The sequence below is a fragment of the Peromyscus maniculatus genome, chromosome 8 (genome assembly GCF_049852395.1).
Source record: "Peromyscus maniculatus bairdii isolate BWxNUB_F1_BW_parent chromosome 8, HU_Pman_BW_mat_3.1, whole genome shotgun sequence".
Classification (NCBI taxonomy): domain Eukaryota; kingdom Metazoa; phylum Chordata; class Mammalia; order Rodentia; family Cricetidae; genus Peromyscus; species Peromyscus maniculatus.
This window is the reverse complement of record NC_134859.1, coordinates 18,634,760-18,653,205: the sequence shown is the minus strand read 5'-3', so window position 1 is coordinate 18,653,205 and position 18,446 is coordinate 18,634,760. Positions and strand designations below refer to the sequence as shown.

Below are 18,446 nucleotides of genomic sequence, written 5' to 3'. Positions count from 1 at the left end.
GAGTGAGCACGCGCACGCGCACACCGCTCGAGCAAAACGCCGTGGCTGGAGGGTTTTATCCCGGGCTATGGGCCGCAAGAAGGTTGCGCGCGGGTCCAGGACGGAGAGCGGTCGTGTCCGGCGTCCCCCCGGCCGCTCTCTGGATGCTTTCGCTGACGAGGTGGGCGCTGCGCTGCGCGGTGAGTTTGGAGCGATCGGAGCAGCGAGCGGGTCGGGCTTGAAAGCAGGCGCTGAGAACCCGACCTTCTCGCTCTCTCTCTGCAGCATCCGTGCAACCTGAGGCGGCCGAGGGCCAGGATGTCCCGGGCCCTGCGGCGCTGCCTTGTGCCCTGGCTATGTGGGAGCTTGGCCACTGCGACCCCCGGCGCTGCACGGGCCGTAAACTGGCCCGCCTGGGTCTGGTACGATGCCTGCGCCTGGGCCAAAGATTTGGCGGTCTAGTGCTCAGCCCCGTAGGCACTCAGTACGTGTCTCCCGCCGACAGGTAGGCACCGGAGGCCTGGGGGACCGGGGAGGTGTCGGAGTGCCCTCTCCATTATCTTGTCTTTGTTAAACCGCCCCTTATGGAGAGGATCATTTTCTTCAAGTCTTGCTTCTTGGTCTTGGATGGCCACGCCTTTCTCATGGGCAGGGTTGTATCTAACTTGACCCTTTTCATAAAGCGAGGCTTAGAGTGTAGAAGAGCCTAGGAGAAAAACTTAAGTAAACGTTGTCCGGCTACCCCCAGCAGCTGCCCCCAAGCTTGGTAGTGAGGGCTCTTTGTACCGTTGCAATAAACCATAGTTCGGAAAGACGAGCATATCTCATCTGTAGTGAAGCCGGTCTCCAAAGACATGTCTTACTTGGAGCCCCAGAACCTACCCTACACTCTCCGGCAGACAGCTGGTGGCACAGTCAGGGGTCGCTGTCATAGACTGCTCCTGGGCCAAACTGGATGAGACACCCTTTGGGAAGATGCGGGGGAGCCATTTGCGGCTCCTGCCTTACCTCCTGGCTGCCAACCCTGTAAACTATGGCCGGCCCTGCAGACTCTCCTGCGTGGAAGCTTTTGCTGCTGCCTTCTGCATTGTAGGTGAGTTTCAGGCTGCCGGAAGCCTGGCGTGGCAGTCCGAGACCTGCCTGTGCCCCCCAAGACTGGTTTCTTCTGGCCGATTCCGAGCAGGGGGATGTGAGGAGACTATATTGGGAGCCATCGGGCAGGGTTGGTTTCAGTTCCAGTACCCACATACAGCCTTGACCTTGGGAAGCGGAGGTAGAGGCAGAGTGGACAGCTGTGGGTCGTCGCTGTGGTGACAGCGCTGCCCCCAGACTCTGCTCTCAGCATCTGAAGGGAATGTAGGATTCAAGGGGAGGTCCCGATGGAGACCTCGTAAGACATTGGGACCAGCATAGCAGGACTGTTTCTCAGCAAATGAGAGGAACCTGGGGAACTGAGAGGTGGTGAAGCTTCCTGGGAGGGCAGGAAGGGGTGATACAGCTCTGCCCTCTAGTTGGGTCCCAGGTGTATTTCTGGTTTTTGTTCTACCAGGCTTCTCAGATCTTGCCGTCATTTTGCTTCAGAAGTTTAAGTGGGGCAAGGGCTTCCTGGACCTGAACCGAGAGCTCCTGGAGAAGTATGCAGCCTGCCATGGCCCAGAGGAGGTGCTGCAGGCCGAGCAGGGGTACTTGGCTAGCGCCAAGGACACCCCTGAGGAGGAGGAGATCGGTGAGGCCTGGCATGGTTGGGAGCCCCAGGGCAGCTGTGAAGCCCCTTCAGGTCCTTTGGAGCCTGGAGCCACCAGTTTGGCTCTGCCCTGAAATCACTTAAGAGGTCACCTTCCTTTCTACGTTCAGATCCCTTTGATGTGGACTCCGGGCGAGAGTTTGCAAACCTCAACAGGCCTGTGGCCAGTACCTGGTAGGTCCTGTGGATCCACGCTAAGTGATGGCTCAAGCCCAGTGTGCTCCTGGAGCCTTGGCCGGGTCCCTCCTGCCTTGTGGGTGTGGCTTCCCGAGCAAGGAAGGCCTAGTGCTGATTACAGAGTTTAAAGCAGCTGCCTGCTGGAGGGGGTTGGGCGCAGAGTATCTCCTGCTTGAGGGCTTCAATGGTTGAGTGTCACAGGGAAGGTAACCCTGTACTGGCCTTGTCCATACCAAGGTACATCCCTCCCTTCCAGGCTGCCCGTGGACATGGATGACGCTGATGAGTCTGAGGAGCACAGTGAGGATTCTGGGGAGGACAGTGATGAGAGTGAGGAACAAGGACCTGGTGCTAATGGAGGAGACAGCAGCTCCTCTCAAGAGGTAGAGACAGAACAAGAGGCGCAGGCCAGAGACCCCACTGAACTCCGGAAAGAAGTCAAGAGACATCAGAGAGACTGAAGGTTGCAAACAAGTTCATTGTTGAAGCTGCTGTGCGTTAGTCCAGAGGTGGCAGTGGAACCTGGGGATGGACAGGCCTGTTGGGACACTTCTGTGACAGCCTTGTTTGGAGTCCTGCCCTAGAGCTCTTGATAAAGCCAAGGAGGAGCCTCCCAATATGAGTTCTGCTGCTTCGTACTTGGCTAAGGGTTGGGGAAGTCTACCTGGGTGGATCTGGGCTATGGGGTAAGTCCGGTATGGTCACATACAGATGTGTAAAAGGATATCTGACCAGCTGGCCATAGAGCACTTAACCCTGATCTCCACCTGTGGGCAATGCCCCTTTCCTCATGGTGACTATGGGAGAAACTCTCCTGGGCCCGGGAGCCAGGTGGGAACCAGAACTCAAGTAATCCTCAACCGGTCCCTTGCTCACCTGCTGCGGGTAGAGCATCTAGATCAGGAGAGAAGCTGCAGGCAGGAGAAACCCTCACGCTCTGCCTGGACCCTGGCAGCTGCTAACCTAACTTGTCCCCTGGCCTTCTTGCCTCTGCCAGTGGAGACCTATCCTGGGGGAGCAGGGCAGGGTCTCCTCTACGAGGCTTCCTCTGTGGTACTACTGTCACGAGACATCAATCATTTCTCATCAGGCCACCTGATGGTTACAGTGGTGTGAACAGCAACACTGGCCGTCCACCCCTGGCACCAGTACCCTCCATTCCTTAGTTGTGACCACAGATGTCTCCAGATACTACCTCATGGCCTCCAGGGGGCAGAGTCCACTGAGAGCTTATGACTACTGCACCAGGGAAGAGAGCCAGCCCACTGGGGTCAGGTCCCATCCGTCCATCCTGCTCTGCATCCACAGGCAGATGCTGGCCAGGTCCCCCTGAGTTGGCTGCTCATATTCAAGGTGGGGCATGCTGGGGCACACAGGGGTCACAGCACACACCAAAAGACACAGCCAGACAGAAGCCACAGGGTTCAACCAGAGCAGGCAGGTCACATGGTGAGGGAGGGGCCCCCAGAACCCCTGGCTGCACAAAGTGGGCCCCACAGGGAAGTGGGGAGGGCCAGGCTGTGACCATCAGGGTGCTCAGAGGTCAGCCTCCATGCACTTCTCCAGCTCCTTGAGTTTCTTGACAAACTCTTGTGCCTCTTTGTTGGTGCGGCCTTCTAGCATCCGCAGTGCAGACCTCACTGTAGGTGGATATGGAGGTGGGCGTGAGGAAGCCAGTCTGGGCCAGGCCCACCACCCTCAACCCCATGGACTCTCACTCACCCTGAGCTCTGGGCCTGCGCAGGTGTAGTGTGATGGGCTGCCCGGGTCTCATGCCCCCTCCCACATGTGGCCTTGCGATGCCACTGACGCCACCTAGGCCAAGGGCCGCCTCCCCGGCAAAGTCATTGGTAGACAGCCAGTCGTGGTCCATAACCGTGAACAGCACGCAGGCCCCGCGGCGGCGGCATGCCTCTGCAGGCACGGAGCTGTAGACAGGGCAGTCAGGAGCCTGCCGCAGCCATATGGCTCAGGCATGGGGCACAGCAGGCCAGGCAGGCACTCACAAGTGGAAGAGCTCATCATACACCGGGTGCAATGTCCGGGCTTTCACCTGGGTCCTCTGGCTGCGGACCAGTGGGAAGAGGTGTGGTGGGCCAAGCTCCACAATCACAAAGGGGTCACTCAGACCTAGAAGACACAGTGTGAGCCAAATGTCTCCCTGGCCCCTCCCCCTGCTGCTGCTGCTGCTGCTGCTGGGCCTCACCGTTGGCATCCAAGGGCAGTAGATCTGCTGCATGCAGCACCTCCACAGCTAGCCTCTGCTCAGCCGCTTCATAATGGCATCGGACAGTCAGGCGCCCAAACCGGTTCTGCTCCAGAGACCTCTGGGAAAGGCCAGGGGAAAAAGCCAGTGAAGGAAGCCGGGTCTCAGAGCAGGCCTGTGGGTAGACAACGCCAGTCCCACCTGCTTGAGCTTGTCCAGGTAGAACTGCTCGATGCACTCTCGGGTGGAACATTTGTGCAGCCGCAGCTCCTCCTCCAGCCTCTGCAAGGGAAGCTGGCACTGGTAACTGGTCCCTGGCAGGGCAGCCAGGTGCCCTCACAGAGGCATCTGAGCTGCCTCGTGGCCATCTGGCTTCACCAGCACGAGGCTGCCTACTGCAGGGCAGCGGGCTGAACTTGTTCCTGCAGAAGGCTCAGCTCCTCCAGAAGCTCACCTTGTAGCTTCCATCCCTCAGGTTCTCCAAGGGCAGCCCCTGGCCCTCAGCATGGAAGAAACTGACCAGAGCCTACAACAGGGAAAGAAGAGGGGCTTGTCAGAGGGCTGGCCTATGCTGAAGACCTGTAGGTTCAGCGAGCACTGGGTCTTAGGAGCCAAGGCAAAGCCGCTTCTCAAATCCTAGGCACCTCAGACATCCCCAGGAGGCCTGGGAAATGCCAGCCCCTGAGGCCAGACAGCTGTGGGAACAGCTGTCCTAAGGTGTTTGGGCTGTAGGGAAGAAGAGCTGCCAGTAGACTGGAGTACCCGGGCAGGTTTAGTGTCCTATGGGGCAGCAGGGAGGGGGCCTTGGGAGACGGACCTGGGGGTTCCTTGGGACCCTACCTCGAGTGTGAAGTGGAAGCGACCATAGAAATCAGCGGAGACGTCTCTGTTTGCACTCAGTGCCTGCAGAATGGCCTGAAGCAGCAGCTCCCAGAGAGCCTCCAGCACCCTAGAGGAACACCCTGGGGTGACTCCCTGGGCCGGCAAGCACCCCCACCTGCCCCACTACCTAGCTGGTACCTGCTCAGGTTCTCCTTCACCAGGGAGTCATTCAGCAAGGCCAGCTTCTCGTCTAGGTATTTCAGGAGTGGGGCTACAGCCTGTAGGCGGGAGTCCTCAGGGCTGGCCCAGCTGGACCTCAGCCTGCCCCCCGGCATACAGACTTCCCGCCAATCCCTCCACTTACCTCGTCATTCTGAATAGAGTCGGGGGACAGACTGATGTGCTGGACATACTTCCTGATGTCTGCCACCATCTGAGAGAGGGGTGGTGCTCAGAACAAGAGTAGGGATTCAACAACAGTCCCCACATGACTATGAGTCCCGGGCCCCACCCCTCTGCCCACCTTGGAAGTCAGATGTGCTGTCACGGTGTGGGCCTCCCGCTGGAGATCCTCATCCAGGGCCTGTATGCTGCTGAGGAGAGGGCGGGGGAGCACTCCCTCCAGGCTACTGGCCCCTTCAGGCCATGCCAGGCCTCTTAGCGCTTGCCCCGAAGCTCTGCGCACCAACTCGACGTTGTTGAGCACCACACAGAGCTGGGGAGGTATGGCCAGAGGCAGCTGGGCAGCTGTCAAGGGAGTTGGGGGGTGACCCCACCCAGCCACCTGTCCCCTTACATCCAGCCACTCACCTGTTCGCTCACGGCCTCACCAGCAGCCCCTGGCTGGGTGTCCACCTTCTTCCTCAACAGTTCCGTGTAGAAGAGGGAGGCCTCACACATGTCCTGGGGCAGAGATGGGCAGGGAGCTTGGGACCCTGCCCCTGCCCCTGCCCCATCTCCTGATCTACTCCCCACATATCCCCAGCCCATGTACCTGGCTGAGCTGAGTGCCTAACGTCTGGACCTGGGCAGGGTCAGGCCAGGCCAGGCGGACCCAGAGCTCCTGGATGTGGCTGAGGCAGAGGCTGGCGGTGGCCGCGGAGCTGCTGTGTTTGGAAGCCGCATCCACAGGCTCCAGCTACAAAGGCAGAAGGGGGCTGATGTTGCAGGGGTACAGGATGAGCCACCACCATGCAGCTGAGCACACACTTACCGTGTCGACATCCACAGCTCCCTGCAGGCGCCACTTGGCCTGGTCCCTCAGCACCTGCAGCCAGAGCTTCACAGCTGGCAGAAACGGGGTGTGGATGCCAGCCAGGGCTAGGGAGCGGCTTTCCCTGCAGTGAACACTTGCTCAGAGCCCATTAGGACTCACATACCTTTACCCAGAGGTCTCCAGGTTCAGAGCTAAGGAGATACCAGTGCAAGGTGGGGTACCCACCGTCCAGGGATGCAGCTCCAGAAACGCTGGGTATCTGCCAGGGTCAGGTAGAGCTCAAAGAGCCCTGAGGCTACCTCTAGGTTCATCTTGGGGCTCAGCTCCTCTGTCAGTACCCATGCCTCCTCAGCCACCTGCTCAGATGGTGGGATTAGGCCATTGCCAAAGTAAATCTAGGGACCCTCTTAACCAGGGACTTCTCCCCGGTCTCCAGTACCCACAGGCACCCAGGGTAAGGGACTCCCCCTCACCAGACGTTCCAGCTGCCGGAAGGTAAGAGTGAAGAAGTCCACCTTAAGGATACTGTAAAAGACACGCCTCAGCCACCCGTTCCCACCAGCCAGCCCTTCCATTCCAACCCAGCCCGTTCTGGCCAGTGGCAGCACCCAGGGGAAGGGCCTACCCATGGAAGAGGCTGGCGTAGACCCCATAGCAGGACTGCAAGTCCTCATAGATGATGTCTGCAAGTTCAACAAGCCCCGCTAGGCGCTGCGGCCCTGGCTGCAAGAAAGCCAGGCTTGAAGTGACCAGTGTACCCCCTGAACGCCCTGGGTCTCCAGCCCATGCCGTCCAGATCCACACCTGCTCTCGAGGACTCTTGGTGTTCAGGAGCTGGTCATACCACTCACGATTACCCCGCTGTCGGAGCAGCCAGTAAAGCAGCAGATTGAAGGGAAGAGTCAGGTTAAGCACCTGTGGACAGCAGGGCCTTGCAGGGGCCAAGGGAAAGAGGGCCAAGATGGGTCCAGACACACCTTCAGAGCAGCAGCAATGTCCATGCTGAGCTCTGTCTCGAAGGGACAGATCTCGAAGGCTGGCTGGAAGAGCTGTAGCTTCTCCAGGCACCTGGTGAGGACAGACGGCCAGCTGAGGAGGCCTGCTCCAACCCCCGGCCCTCCAGCCCCCCCACCCCGTCCTGCTGTGCTAAACCCACTTGAGCAGCAGCTCCAAGCGATACACAGCCGTGCTGTTGGTGGCCGGGAAGTAATCCCGGAGCTGGCGCAGCAGCCTCAGCCCGAACTCCGAGAAGGCGGAGAAGCTGTCAGCTAGGCTCTCCTCCTGCGGGGAACGGGTTCTTCAGAGTCAAGACAGGGACAAGGTCCAAGGCAGCTCTGCTCATAGACACTGAAAACCACTGCTTCGTGTAGCTAGCTAGCCCAGTCCCTTCCCAGGCCTGTCCCACTCTTGACTCCCACAACTCTCCCCTCGCTGCCCCTACGGGCCACAGCACCTTTATAGCTCCTGTCCTCGCAGCTCCACACTGCCAGTGCCCACTTGCTCCTGCTGCTCGGACACTCGCCACCTCAGAGGCTTTGCCCTCAGCCCAGGCTGACCTTTGTGGCATCCTTCCAAAGTTACTCCATTGCAACTACCACCTCCTACTGCCCAGCACTCTCCCCCATACCATGTGTTTCATGTTTTCAAACCCTATGAGGTAGGTCCCTTGGCTCCCAATGGACTCTTTTATCAATAGCACACAGACCTGTAGCCATGTCCATACCCACCTGTTCCTGGGGCAGTGAAGCTGCCTCCTCCCAGTGTGCCTGCACATCTTCCAGCAGCCCCAGCAGGTAGCCATAGTCCAGGGTGCGTGTCTGATGGTGGCGGCTACTGACTTGCCAGTGCCTATGATAGGAGTCCCAGCTTGTGGTCTGCTCTTGCACAGCAGGTCCCACCCCACAGCGCTGTCTTTCCCACGCTCCACCCGCCTACAGCCTTCTCCGGCGGTTCTACCCACAGGGCCACCCTGCCTACTCACAGCACCGCCAGCTGCAAGGGTGACAGATTGCTTTGGGCTCCATGCAGACAAAGGACGGTGGTCCCAGGCCCACTAAGCTCACCACGCCAGCTGCTGGAGTTCGGCTGGAGAAGAGAGCCAGGGTGGGCAGAGGCCAGAGAGCCACCCCATCCCTACTCTGGGCCCCTGACTCTCTATTCAGCAGACCAAGGGCACCCACTACCTCCTCCACTCGGTGCTCAAACCGCAGCACGCGGCTGAGGAGCAACAGGTAGGACAGGAAGCCCGAGCGTCCACGCTGGCTCATAGCAGTGTCCCTCTGGAAGGCAGAACCCGAGGTCTGTCATCAGCTCTGCCTGAGCCCTGCAGGCAGGGGTGCAGATGTGGCTCCCCAGAGCTTCCCACCTGGGTGGTGATCAGCTTGAGGACCAGGTGGCAGTCTCCTTGCACACGGGAGGCACTGGAGCGTGGTTCCAGCTTAAACCAGCGGTCCGCACCCGCCACAGGCACCTCCTGAGAGGAGTGGAATGGGAAGGTGTGACACCAGACCTCGAGACTGCCCCTTCTCCCTCCCACACGGTCCAAAGGGCTCGGTAGTAGGGTGCTTTCAAACCCCGGTAAAGACAAAACAAGCTCCCCTCTGGGACCCTGAGGAGAAGGGAATGCTGAGTAGGCGCCCAATGCAGCCCACCTCCTCCAGCCCCAAGAGAGTGGGATGCTCTATGGGAATCATGGGACACTGCCACTGGAGATGCCCAAGAGCTCTGGGGCACCCCCATGCACCCACCAAGGGTCCTAATCATCCATACACACCCAGTTAGTGTTCCCTCCCCCACACACCCTGATAGGGATGTTGAGGCAGCCCAAGAAGTCATCAGTGTGGTCCTCGGTGGGCCCTGCTGTCCCATTTGCACGGGCCGACTTGACAATCTGTTTGAAGTATCTGGCAAAACAGGTGGGGTAGCAGAGTGGTATCACTCTGGTGACCCTGGAAAGCCCCTGACCCCTGTGACTAAGCTGCATGCACAGATCTAGGGTTATGACTCCCCACCTCCCCCACCCCATACCTGCTCATGCCCTTCAGGCCAATAACTTCATTCAGCTTCCTGCATGCCTCTGCCAGGGATACGTCGTCATCGTGGTCCCTGAAGGTGGAAGATGGTTTGACTGGAGTTCCCAGCCCAGCTCTGAGCCCGCCCCTCATTCTGTCCCAGACCAGAGATGCCACCCCACCCCATGCCCTGCCAAGCTCAGGGTCCTCTACCAGATGTCCAGGTGCAGCTGGTCTGTGTTGACATCCTCAATTTCACTGCAGAGAAGACAGAGAAATGTGTATGAAACTCCCAGGCCACATCCGGCCAGGGTTGAGGCAGGGAGAGATCCAGGAGCAACTAGTAGCCATGTTCTCCACACAGACTGCTGGGCTCACATCCTAACCTCTACTTGCTACCAGCTATGAGGCCACAGGGACACAAACAACATCTGTCTGTGGGTCTTTGACTATTCCTCTGGGGAGTGGGTGCATTACCAGTCCCTCTTACAAGCTTCCTGAGCAGCAATGAGTGGTCATCATTTGGGGTATTTGGCTATCATCAGGCTAGGAGCCTTACAACAGGAAGTGCTCTTTCCAGACAGGATTCAGGGTGCTGCTCTTGACCTCGGTGACCTGGATACACTTGGCGGGCAGTGGGCTGCTACGCTTGCTGCCTTTGCGGAAGCCAAAGCGCTGCTCCTTCTGCCCGCTCGACTCCTGTGGGGCACTAGAGGCCGGCAGGATGCCCAGCATGCAGTATGGATCACTGAAGCCTGAAATGGAGCAGGTGCCTCAGCCCTCGGCCCTCGAATTTTCCACTGCCCACAGCTTCCAGGAACAGCTGCCAGGCACTACGAGGGCCTACCAGATACCCACTTACCATTGGGGTCTTTAGCCAGAAGGTTCTTGGCGCGCATGACGGAGACTTTCAGGGCATATGTGGGAGCCTACAGACAGAAGGGTACTGGGGGACTTCACAGGACTAAGCAGCCTCAGCATGCATGTTACAGTCCCCCACGTTTCCTGCCACCCTGGTATCCCTTCCTGCCACACAGATGCCACTGCTGGCCAGCCAGTACCTGCCTGGGTGTGCACAACCTCACCTTGGCTTTCTTCACACGCGTGATGGCCTCCATGTGTTCTTCAGAACTGGTGCCAAACACCTGTGGGTGATGGGCAGGTAAGTAGGAGTCTGGGGAAAAGCTTGCGCTGTCTCAGGAGTCTCAGGAATGTGCATAGGAGAGAATGTCCCTCTGCCCTACCGTGTGGAAGACCACCGCCCAGCTGGTGCTATGGTTCCGAGCATTCAGAGGAGTGAGCGGGTGAGGGCATGGCACAGATGTGGTGAGCAGGGCGGGGACAGGATAATGCAGAGCACACACCAGTGGGAAGGAAACATACCCTCTGACTACTCCGCTCTCCTCTGAGTACCAGCCGGCCCTTTCTAATTGTGTCTGTGTTATCTGTCTTGCATCCTCTGCACATGTGTCTCCATGTCTAACCAGGTCTCCTCCACCCACCGTGGATATTCACCAGTGTACACTGGTGTGTGCATTTTGTGTTGTCATCCAGGTGATACTGGCACCTGTGTGTGTGTGTGTGTGTGTGTGTGTGTGTGTGTGTGTGTGTGTGTGTGGTGTGTACAGGTGCACACACACACACATCTCAGTCCTCCCCAGAGTGAGGCAGGGTGGTGGGTGGGGCCCAGGTGGGTGGAGCCCTGCTCACCTGCTGAAGGTAGCTTAGCAAGACCTCCTCGTCATCCACCTGGTCGGGGCCCATGGTGCCTGCCCGGTGGAGGACGGTGTATAAGGCCTCCTCGTAGAGCATCTCCACCTTCAGGAAACAGGCCCTGAGTTCCCAGCCACAGCAGAGCATCTCAGCCCCTGCTCTCCCCTTCTGGTGCATCAGCCCCAGGCAGTCCCTCCCACTATGAGTGGATTCCCAGCCTTAGCGCCTCTGCTCCTGCTCCCCCAACTGCCCCACCCACCTGTCACCAGACCAAGGGCCCTACAATCCTAGAGAAAGGAGTGACAGTCCCTCCCTGGGCTTAGACACCCCGACACCCATTACCTCCTCCTGGGTCAGGTTTCTCATGCCACGGTTGGGGTCCACAGGCTCAGCAGGGGCCGGGGAACCACTGCGCAAAAGGACCTGTGAGGGAGTTAGAGAGCCGGGTGAAGGTCTGTGAAGGCAGCGGCGCCTGAGTCTGCAGCTGCCCCCGGACCTCTAGCTGGATGAACGAAGGTGCTCACGAGATGAGAGGTTTGGGGTGGGGGTCAGATAGGACCGAGAACAGTAGCCTGTGCTGAGTAGCAGTCCCCACACCATTTAGAAATGGGGCCCTCACCTCAGGGCATGGCAGGCCCTGTCGGCCATCCCCCTTTTTCAGGATGAGGCGCATGTGGGCGAAGAACTCCACACCGTCCCCAGGTTTCCTGGAAGAAAGCCTAGGTCAGAACATGATTCAAGGAGCCACAGAGAGAGTGGATCAAGGGGACAACCACAGTGTTCTTGGCCTTGAGCTTAGACCCCCTTGGTCCCTCTCCCACCCACGTGGATTGGCACTGGACAAGTGTACAGGCCAGCTAGTGGAGGGAGGCCAGGCCCACATGCCCTGCACAGTCGGCCCTGGGGTACCCACCAGGCCCCTGTGGCGGGCTCCTGTGCGTCTGTGCCTGGGTTCTCCTGCTCCGTCTTACGGCGGAAGGATGGGCACACCTGCACCTGCCTGAGCACGCTGCTCTTGATGTCCAGCAAGGTTGACATGGCAGCCACCTGCAGCGAGCACAACATCAGTTTGTCCTCGGCTTTACCACTGCGCCGCCGCCGCCGCCGAAGCTAGCAGAAGGGGCTAACGGCCCGGAGGTCTGAGGCCACCCTGCACTGTGCTGAGTCCCCGCAGGGGACTTTACGGACGCTGCTGCCACACCGGACAAGGGACCTAATAGCCTTTATGTCCCTTGTACAGCGGCCCTGGGATGTGGTGACAGATACCCTCAGGTGGGAGTGCCAGGCACCGAGTTGGTTCTCTGAGTGAAAGTACAGTGGAGACAGGTATGTTCTGCTCCCACATCCAAGGCCGGTACGTACCCCAGCTGAGCCCCAAACCCCTAGGACAGTGTGACAGAATGTGTCTATTACCAGTGTCCTCACCAATACCCTTGTCCAATTGGAGCCAGGGCAGATAGTACACAGGCCTTCTCCAGAGAAGGCCAAAACAGCGAGGCAAGACACTAGTCTGTGGTTTGGCCCTTACACCCATGAGTCCGGGGTAGGGTTGGCACTTGTCCCTGAGGCCAGAATGCCTAGGAGGGAGCTGCTCTATGGTCCTTACACATATCCAACACAAGTGCCCCCTGAAGCAGAGTTATCACCCCACAATCAGTAAAAAGGAGCATGAAACTCGTGTGTCTCATTTGGGGAGGCTGGAAGTGTTCAGCTGCATCCCGAGCTCCCTGCTTACTAGTCCACTGAATTAGTTGCCCGCCTGTTGCTGTGGCAACCAAGCTATCCTGCTGCATCCTGCACCCTGCCAAAGCAACCTGGATGTCATCTCTAGGAGAGTGGCTTCCAAACTGCTAATGGAGTCCAGGCCCAGGGTGACGCTGACCCTGATCGTATGGCCTCCTGTCAGCCATTCTAGTCAGAACTTGAGGTCCGGGGGTTGAAGTGTATGGACTGAGCACACTGGTAGCCCTGGTAGGTGGATTGGGCATCAGGGAATCACAGTGGCAATTCTGAGACTGAATACCAGGAGGGCACCCTTCTTTTTGGGGTGACAGGCTTAGGATCATCTGAGAATCTCTGCTTCTCGTATGCTTGATGAGTGCCCAGACCTCGCCTACCCACCCACATTTGGGAGGAAGAGCTGGCTGTATCTGCATCTGCATAACCTTCAGCAAGAGCTGTTTACTCCGTAGACCCCAAATTGAAGGGTAATGTGGTACCTAGGATACGGTGGCCTCCCGTATTTCCACGACACCACCCTGTGCATCCCCCACCCTGGGTCATACAACCACTTCTGGGCCTGGGCCTTCCCCACACTACCCCAGGGAGGTCCCCTCTCTTTCCTGAGACACACTATCCCCCATCCAGGCCATCTCTGTCATCTCTGTCACACAGCACTCACCCCTTGGGGTCCCTGTCTTGATGGCCACATTAACAGGATACATATAGTCTGTGCCTGCCACCCACCACTGGACACTGACACTCATCTACACTGTCTCATTAGTCCTAGCAAGGGGAGACTGTCACTTCTATTTCATAAGACAGGAAATGGACTCCACGGCAAGTTCTTCTCTTGGCCCAGGGTCTCGGGGTGGTCAGAGGTTGCAGAGCTTCTTTGGGCCACGGAGCCTGTTTGTGGTGAGAAGCTCTCCATCTTACCTCTGTTTCCACTATTCCCACTGGCCGAAGCCAGCACTCCTCGGGGGTGCTGCATTCTGACCCCTTTGCTCCGACCAGTGAGACCCCAGAGCTGCAGACGTGAAGGAGGCCAGGTGGCTCTGCACCCCGAGGGGAGCCCCACAAACCTCCTCCCAAATGCGAGAGCCCAGCAAGCTTCTGCCACACGTGGCCAGTCCTGAGGTCCCAGGTGGCCAAGTGTCACAGGCCCAGCTCTTCACTAACTAGAGGGAGGAGCGGCTCCCTCTGCACCCCAAGCCAGGCAAGCAGCTGCTTCTTGAGCTGTTGCCAAGGCAACCGCCAGCTGCATCTACGTGTGATAGTGTGATGGGGCTACAGGGGCTTGCAGTCCCGGAGACAAATGTGACGCAGAAGCAAAGCAACCTGACGGTACAGGAGCTAAGGGATGCACCCCTGCCTTGGCTCAAACAAGGAAACAGGTGTGGGCTCGGGAACCTGCCCGGGGTCACCAGCCGCAGGTGCTATCCGGGGACGTAAGGCTCTGCTGTGCAAACACGGTATTTTCCTGTGGTGTCCTGAGCTCAGGTTCAGCTGTGAGCCCCCCCCCCCACGCGCCCCCATCCTGAGTCTGTTGCTAGGATGAGGCTAACAGCAGTATGTCAGCTGCAGTCTCCATATGAGCTGGCTCATCCTGATGCCCAGAAACAGCTCTGGTCCCCTTGGAAACCTCAGACTGTCTCAGCAGCTGTTACGGTCTCTGACCCAACCTCCCGGGCCCTGAGAGACACCTGTCAAAGAGGCCTCTGTGTCCAGCCAGGCCCTCATCATTCATCGTCACAAACCTGTATGCATTTGAACACTACCCATGGATTTCTGGAAATCTCAACCTGTAGAGGGCAGCAGTGAGCCAAGTGCAGCGCTACCCCCAAGCCCCACCTTCTACCAGTCTCTCTGGTGGGCCCAGGTCAGACGCTCGTCTCCATTTCACTGTCCCTTCTGGCCTTGGAGAGTAGGACAGCAGGATGTGGCCACAGCCCGGCTCACCCCCAGTCACTAGGGCCAGAGTCATAGCTCCCAACTGTCCAGCAAGCAAAGGAAGGACCAGACACGAAGCTCTTTCCATATGAACGGGGTGGGGTGGGGTGGGGGAGCTGAGCGAAAGCTAGTCACCACTCCTGTCTGTGACTGGGGCAAGCTGTGTAGAGGCAGGATTTCACCCAGGACTCCCACCCTAAGCTGTCCCCTACTAGCCAGCCATTTGAAGATCTGGTGGTAATGAGGCAGAGAATTTAAGGGCAGCTTAGGAGAGGGCTGGAGGGGTCTTCCTAGGCTCCCAACCCATAATAAAGACCAGAGTGCTGAGGAGGCACCTTTAGTGCATATGGACCTCTGGACACTGGGACAGATGGTGGCAGGGTGGCATCCCGGGGTCTCTTCTTTGGTCTTCTCTGCTTCCCTCCTCTCTTCCTGGCCAGTCCTCACCTTACCTCTCAGACCCTTCCCAAGTTTTCCTGGATTCCCAGATCTCCCCCTGGCCTCTGGACCTCCCCAACCTCCCCTCCTCGTGAGGGACAGTGGCCAAGTACGGCTCATCTGGTCTACCAGTTCCACATGCTGCTTGGGCGCCCTCTCCCCTGGGAGGAGCCAGGGGATCTGCACTTTGCTCTCTGTGAGTGAACTAGAGCTTCTCAGGTCAGAGGCCAGCAGCAGGCAGCGGGGATGCTCTCCATGCCCCACTGATAGAGAAGGGCCCACTCTTCCCAGGAGCCTTACCTGCCACTTACCTGTCTCCGTTGAGTTGCTCCTGATCGGCTGTTTTTTTTTTTTTTTTTTGTGATGGGAGGGGGATTGTGGTTACCCTCCCCCGCCCCCGTTCTATTGTAGTTTCTCCCCCTGGAAGGCAGGAGGTCCGAGGGGAGTATGGGAACTACTCTGTTGTAATATTTCTGTGTGTGTGTGTGTGTGTGTGTGTGTGTGTCTGTCTCCCTCTGTCTGCCTGTCTCTGTCTCTCTGTCTCTTTCTGCCTATTTGTCTCTGATTGTCTCTGTCTCTGTCTCTGTCTCTCTCTCTCTCACACACACACACACACACACACACACACACACACACACACACACAAAACGTCAGACCCCAGACCAAATGGTGGGGCCCGAATTCCTGGGCGACCACCAGGGAGGACCAAGGCTTACCCTGGGCAGGAATTTCAGGTTAGTAAGGGCAAGGGTCTCACGGTCGTCGGAAAGTGGGAGGGACACGGGCGCTGGGGGCCCTTTTCCTCCCGCTAACTTGGTGGGATTCAGCCCTCTAGAAAGGCTTCAGAGAAGCCCCGCGGGGCGTCTCCGAGGTCCCCAGCTCCGCTTCTGTCAGCGGCCTCTACTGGGAAGAGGGGTCACAGTCAGGTAGCTCAGCAGCGGGCGACCGTGGGAACTGGGGTAGCAGGTGCGCACTCTCCGGGTCGTGAGGTCCCGCCCTTCAGCCCTCCCCCGCGTTCTGCAGTGCAGACCCCGGAGCGTCCTCTACTGCGTTCAGAGCCCAGGACGCCGGTCGTGCGACCCCGCCCCTCTGAGCACGCGCGGCCTCAGTTTCCCCAGGGCCTCAGTTTCCCGTTACCCCGATGCCTTCAATCCCCGAGCCCCATGGGGAGCGGAGCGTATTAGCCAGAGGGCCTGAGCCCGAGGGGGCCCGTCGCATCTGTCTGTCTGTCTGTCTGGGTGGGACGCAGGTTAAGCCCCGACGGCAGTCTGACGGCACCGGGCAGGAGTTACAGCACTCACCGTGGACAGGGGTTCGGGGACCACGGGGGTCGGGGGTCCCTGCTGGCGTCGCTGTCGCACTGGCTGGGGACACCAAGGCACAGCGACCGCTAGCAGCCGCGCGCGCTGGAGTCTGAGCACTGCAGAGCGGGAGCGGCGGGCGGGGGGCGCGGGCGGGCGGGCGGGCGGAGGCGGGGCCTGGCCTCGTTTGCTGGTCAGAGGTTCCAGCCCTGTCCTCCCCCTCCCTGCGCGTCTGGGGTCGGGAGGGGGTTCTTGCCCACCTGGTACTGGCCAGAGAACCCCTGCTCCGGGCGCTGGGCTCAGTAACCCACAGGTGGGTGCAGAGAGGGGCGCTGCGTTGGATCTCGCTTGGCTGTGCTAACCCCTCCACCACCACCACCACCACCACCCCCGCCCCGAGGGAGGAGGCTGTCGCGGGGTCTCCTTCCCAGGGCCGCAGGGAAGAAGCTACAGTCGCCCAAAGGCGAAGTGCCTGGGTTTCTTGAAGTGCTCTACAGTCATAGCCAAAGCCAACCCTCTCACCAAAGCTCTGCCCCTCAGTACTGCCTGGAGCTGCTTTCTTCTAGGGAGATCAGCTCTGGCATTAACCTGGTACATCTCACGACGTCACTGTTGTCCGTGAGTGGGTGCAGAAGATGGGGTTAGGCCACAGTAGCCGGACTCTGCTGTTCCCAGGCCACTTATTCCCCAGAGCCCCTCCTCACTCAATCTCCACCACCGCTTGAGCAGAGATGGTCACCTGGAGGCTTGTTAAACCAGTTGCCTGTCCGTTCCCGGATGTGCTAGCTCTGGAGCTGGGGGAGAGGACATACCCGACAGGGTTCCTGCTGTATAGGTTTCCCAGCCACCCAGGGAGAGCTGCCGAGTTGTTCCTTGCCTGTTCTGGGGCTCAGTAGACTTCTGGGGACCAACTCTGACCTCGGTGGGATAGCACTGGCCACCTTGCTTTAGAGTTTATCCCAAAGGTCTTGTTTTTATGGGAAGGACTCCAACCTGTGTGAGGATCAGGAAAACAGGCCTGAAAATCCTCCACCCAAGACTGTAGCAAAGAGCATCTCCGCTGGGGAGGGCCAAAGTGAGGCTGGCTTCCAAAGGAGCGCCTGGCAGGGGCCCGTGGTCCTCATTACTAGGAACTGGGGAGGAAACTTCTGGGGGGCAGCAGCCTGGCCAGAGCCCTTCATCCCAGGGAGCATACAGGTGAGGTGGATATTGCCACCTGTCTGTATCCCAGATCACAGCTATGTCAAGTCCTGCGCCCATCCCTGTGAAGACAGGAGACAGAACAGAATACTGTCCTGCAGGATGTTCAATTCCCATAGTCAATCTCCAGCTTAGCACAGCCAGGGCAGGCGAAGGGGATAAAAGATGTGACCCCACGGTCGGGACAAGGATGTCAGATGAGCAAGGGAAGGGGTCCTGGACTCTGTGCCCCACACTGCCCCTCTATAGGGGATAGGAATTGGAGTCGAGCAGCTGACCCCCCTCCCAGGATCTGGAGTTGCGCCCACTATTGAAGTCTTGCGTCAGGTTTTACCAACCAACCTGTTGGAACAAACACAGTCTGGTTGCCATGGTGATGGTAATGGCTTTAGGGTAACAGGATGAGCTAGAGGCTGCTGTAAACAGGAAGTGGGGGGGGTAGCCCCACTGCAGGGGCTCCAGCCTCTGAGACTGAGACTGCGTGAGTCTTTGCTCCTGTCTTTGACAGGGGAAACTGAGATCCAAACATGGAAAGAGGCTTTGAGTCACAGAGCAGCAGACTGAGTCCCAAACCCATCCCCAAGAGTCCAGTTTTCCCTGGGTTCTTCCCTCCACAGACCTTTAGTGTGTGTGTGTGTGTGTGTGTGTGTGTGTGTGTGTGTGTGTGAGAAGGGGGGTGTTGAGTGAACGACAACCCATTGGTGACTCAGGCTGGCATCTTTGACTCATTCTGAGGCTGTCACGGGTCGGAGCTGCAGGTCACTTGTACACACTCCTCCTTTGCTCAGAGCCTTGGTTGCCCTCATCTGTAATAGGGGATGCCACTGACCCCAGAGACTGCTGGTTCCTGGGCTAGGCCTGAACCTGGAACCATGCACCTCCTACTGCAGGGAAAGGCAGACCACCCAGTGAGGACTCATAGGGGTCAGAGGGCTTTGGGGCTTTGGCCAAGCACCCCCAGGCCTGC

The 18,446-nt window shown here is 58.7% G+C and overlaps 2 protein-coding genes across 6 annotated transcripts; one reads left to right on the top strand and one right to left on the bottom strand.

Annotated features, from left to right (window-relative positions):
- Positions 1 to 11: 11 nt before the first annotated feature.
- Tsr3 (TSR3 ribosome maturation factor) lies at positions 12 to 2,522 on the top strand. 2 transcript variants are annotated; one of them, XM_006971671.4, is made up of 6 exons: positions 12 to 179; positions 265 to 484; positions 879 to 1,072; positions 1,529 to 1,705; positions 1,834 to 1,897; positions 2,157 to 2,522. In XM_006971671.4, exons 1-6 carry the CDS (start codon positions 68 to 70, stop codon positions 2,359 to 2,361), a joined length of 972 nt encoding a protein of 323 aa, XP_006971733.1. In that variant the 5' UTR covers positions 12 to 67; the 3' UTR covers positions 2,362 to 2,522. The 2 variants fall into 2 exon arrangements, with proteins under 2 accessions (XP_006971733.1, XP_015861093.1); XM_016005607.2 differs by having other exon boundaries at positions 29 to 160.
- Positions 2,359 to 16,671, bottom strand: Baiap3 (BAI1 associated protein 3). 4 transcript variants are annotated; one of them, XM_076577525.1, is made up of 35 exons: positions 16,540 to 16,671; positions 16,280 to 16,342; positions 11,782 to 11,915; positions 11,488 to 11,575; positions 11,211 to 11,291; positions 10,866 to 10,973; positions 10,241 to 10,300; positions 10,018 to 10,084; positions 9,715 to 9,910; positions 9,369 to 9,413; positions 9,172 to 9,249; positions 8,945 to 9,047; positions 8,510 to 8,617; positions 8,328 to 8,423; positions 8,126 to 8,229; positions 7,872 to 7,992; positions 7,301 to 7,425; positions 7,122 to 7,212; positions 6,949 to 7,005; positions 6,770 to 6,867; positions 6,618 to 6,669; positions 6,370 to 6,500; positions 6,142 to 6,265; positions 5,923 to 6,066; positions 5,739 to 5,831; positions 5,452 to 5,643; positions 5,293 to 5,361; positions 5,127 to 5,206; positions 4,947 to 5,055; positions 4,561 to 4,632; positions 4,308 to 4,388; positions 4,107 to 4,227; positions 3,907 to 4,030; positions 3,623 to 3,828; positions 2,359 to 3,540 (listed from the first exon to the last, which is right to left on the bottom strand). In XM_076577525.1, the coding sequence occupies exons 3-35, from the start codon at positions 11,904 to 11,906 to the stop codon at positions 3,437 to 3,439; spliced, it is 3,453 nt and encodes a 1,150-aa protein (XP_076433640.1). In that variant the 5' UTR covers positions 11,907 to 11,915; positions 16,280 to 16,342; positions 16,540 to 16,671; the 3' UTR covers positions 2,359 to 3,436. The 4 variants fall into 4 exon arrangements, with proteins under 4 accessions (XP_076433640.1, XP_006971734.1, XP_042139726.1 ...); XM_006971672.4 differs by lacking the exon at positions 16,540 to 16,671 and having other exon boundaries at positions 16,280 to 16,407; XM_042283792.2 differs by lacking the exons at positions 16,280 to 16,342; positions 16,540 to 16,671 and adding an exon at positions 15,695 to 15,997.
- Between the last annotated feature and the right edge of the window lie 1,775 nt (positions 16,672 to 18,446).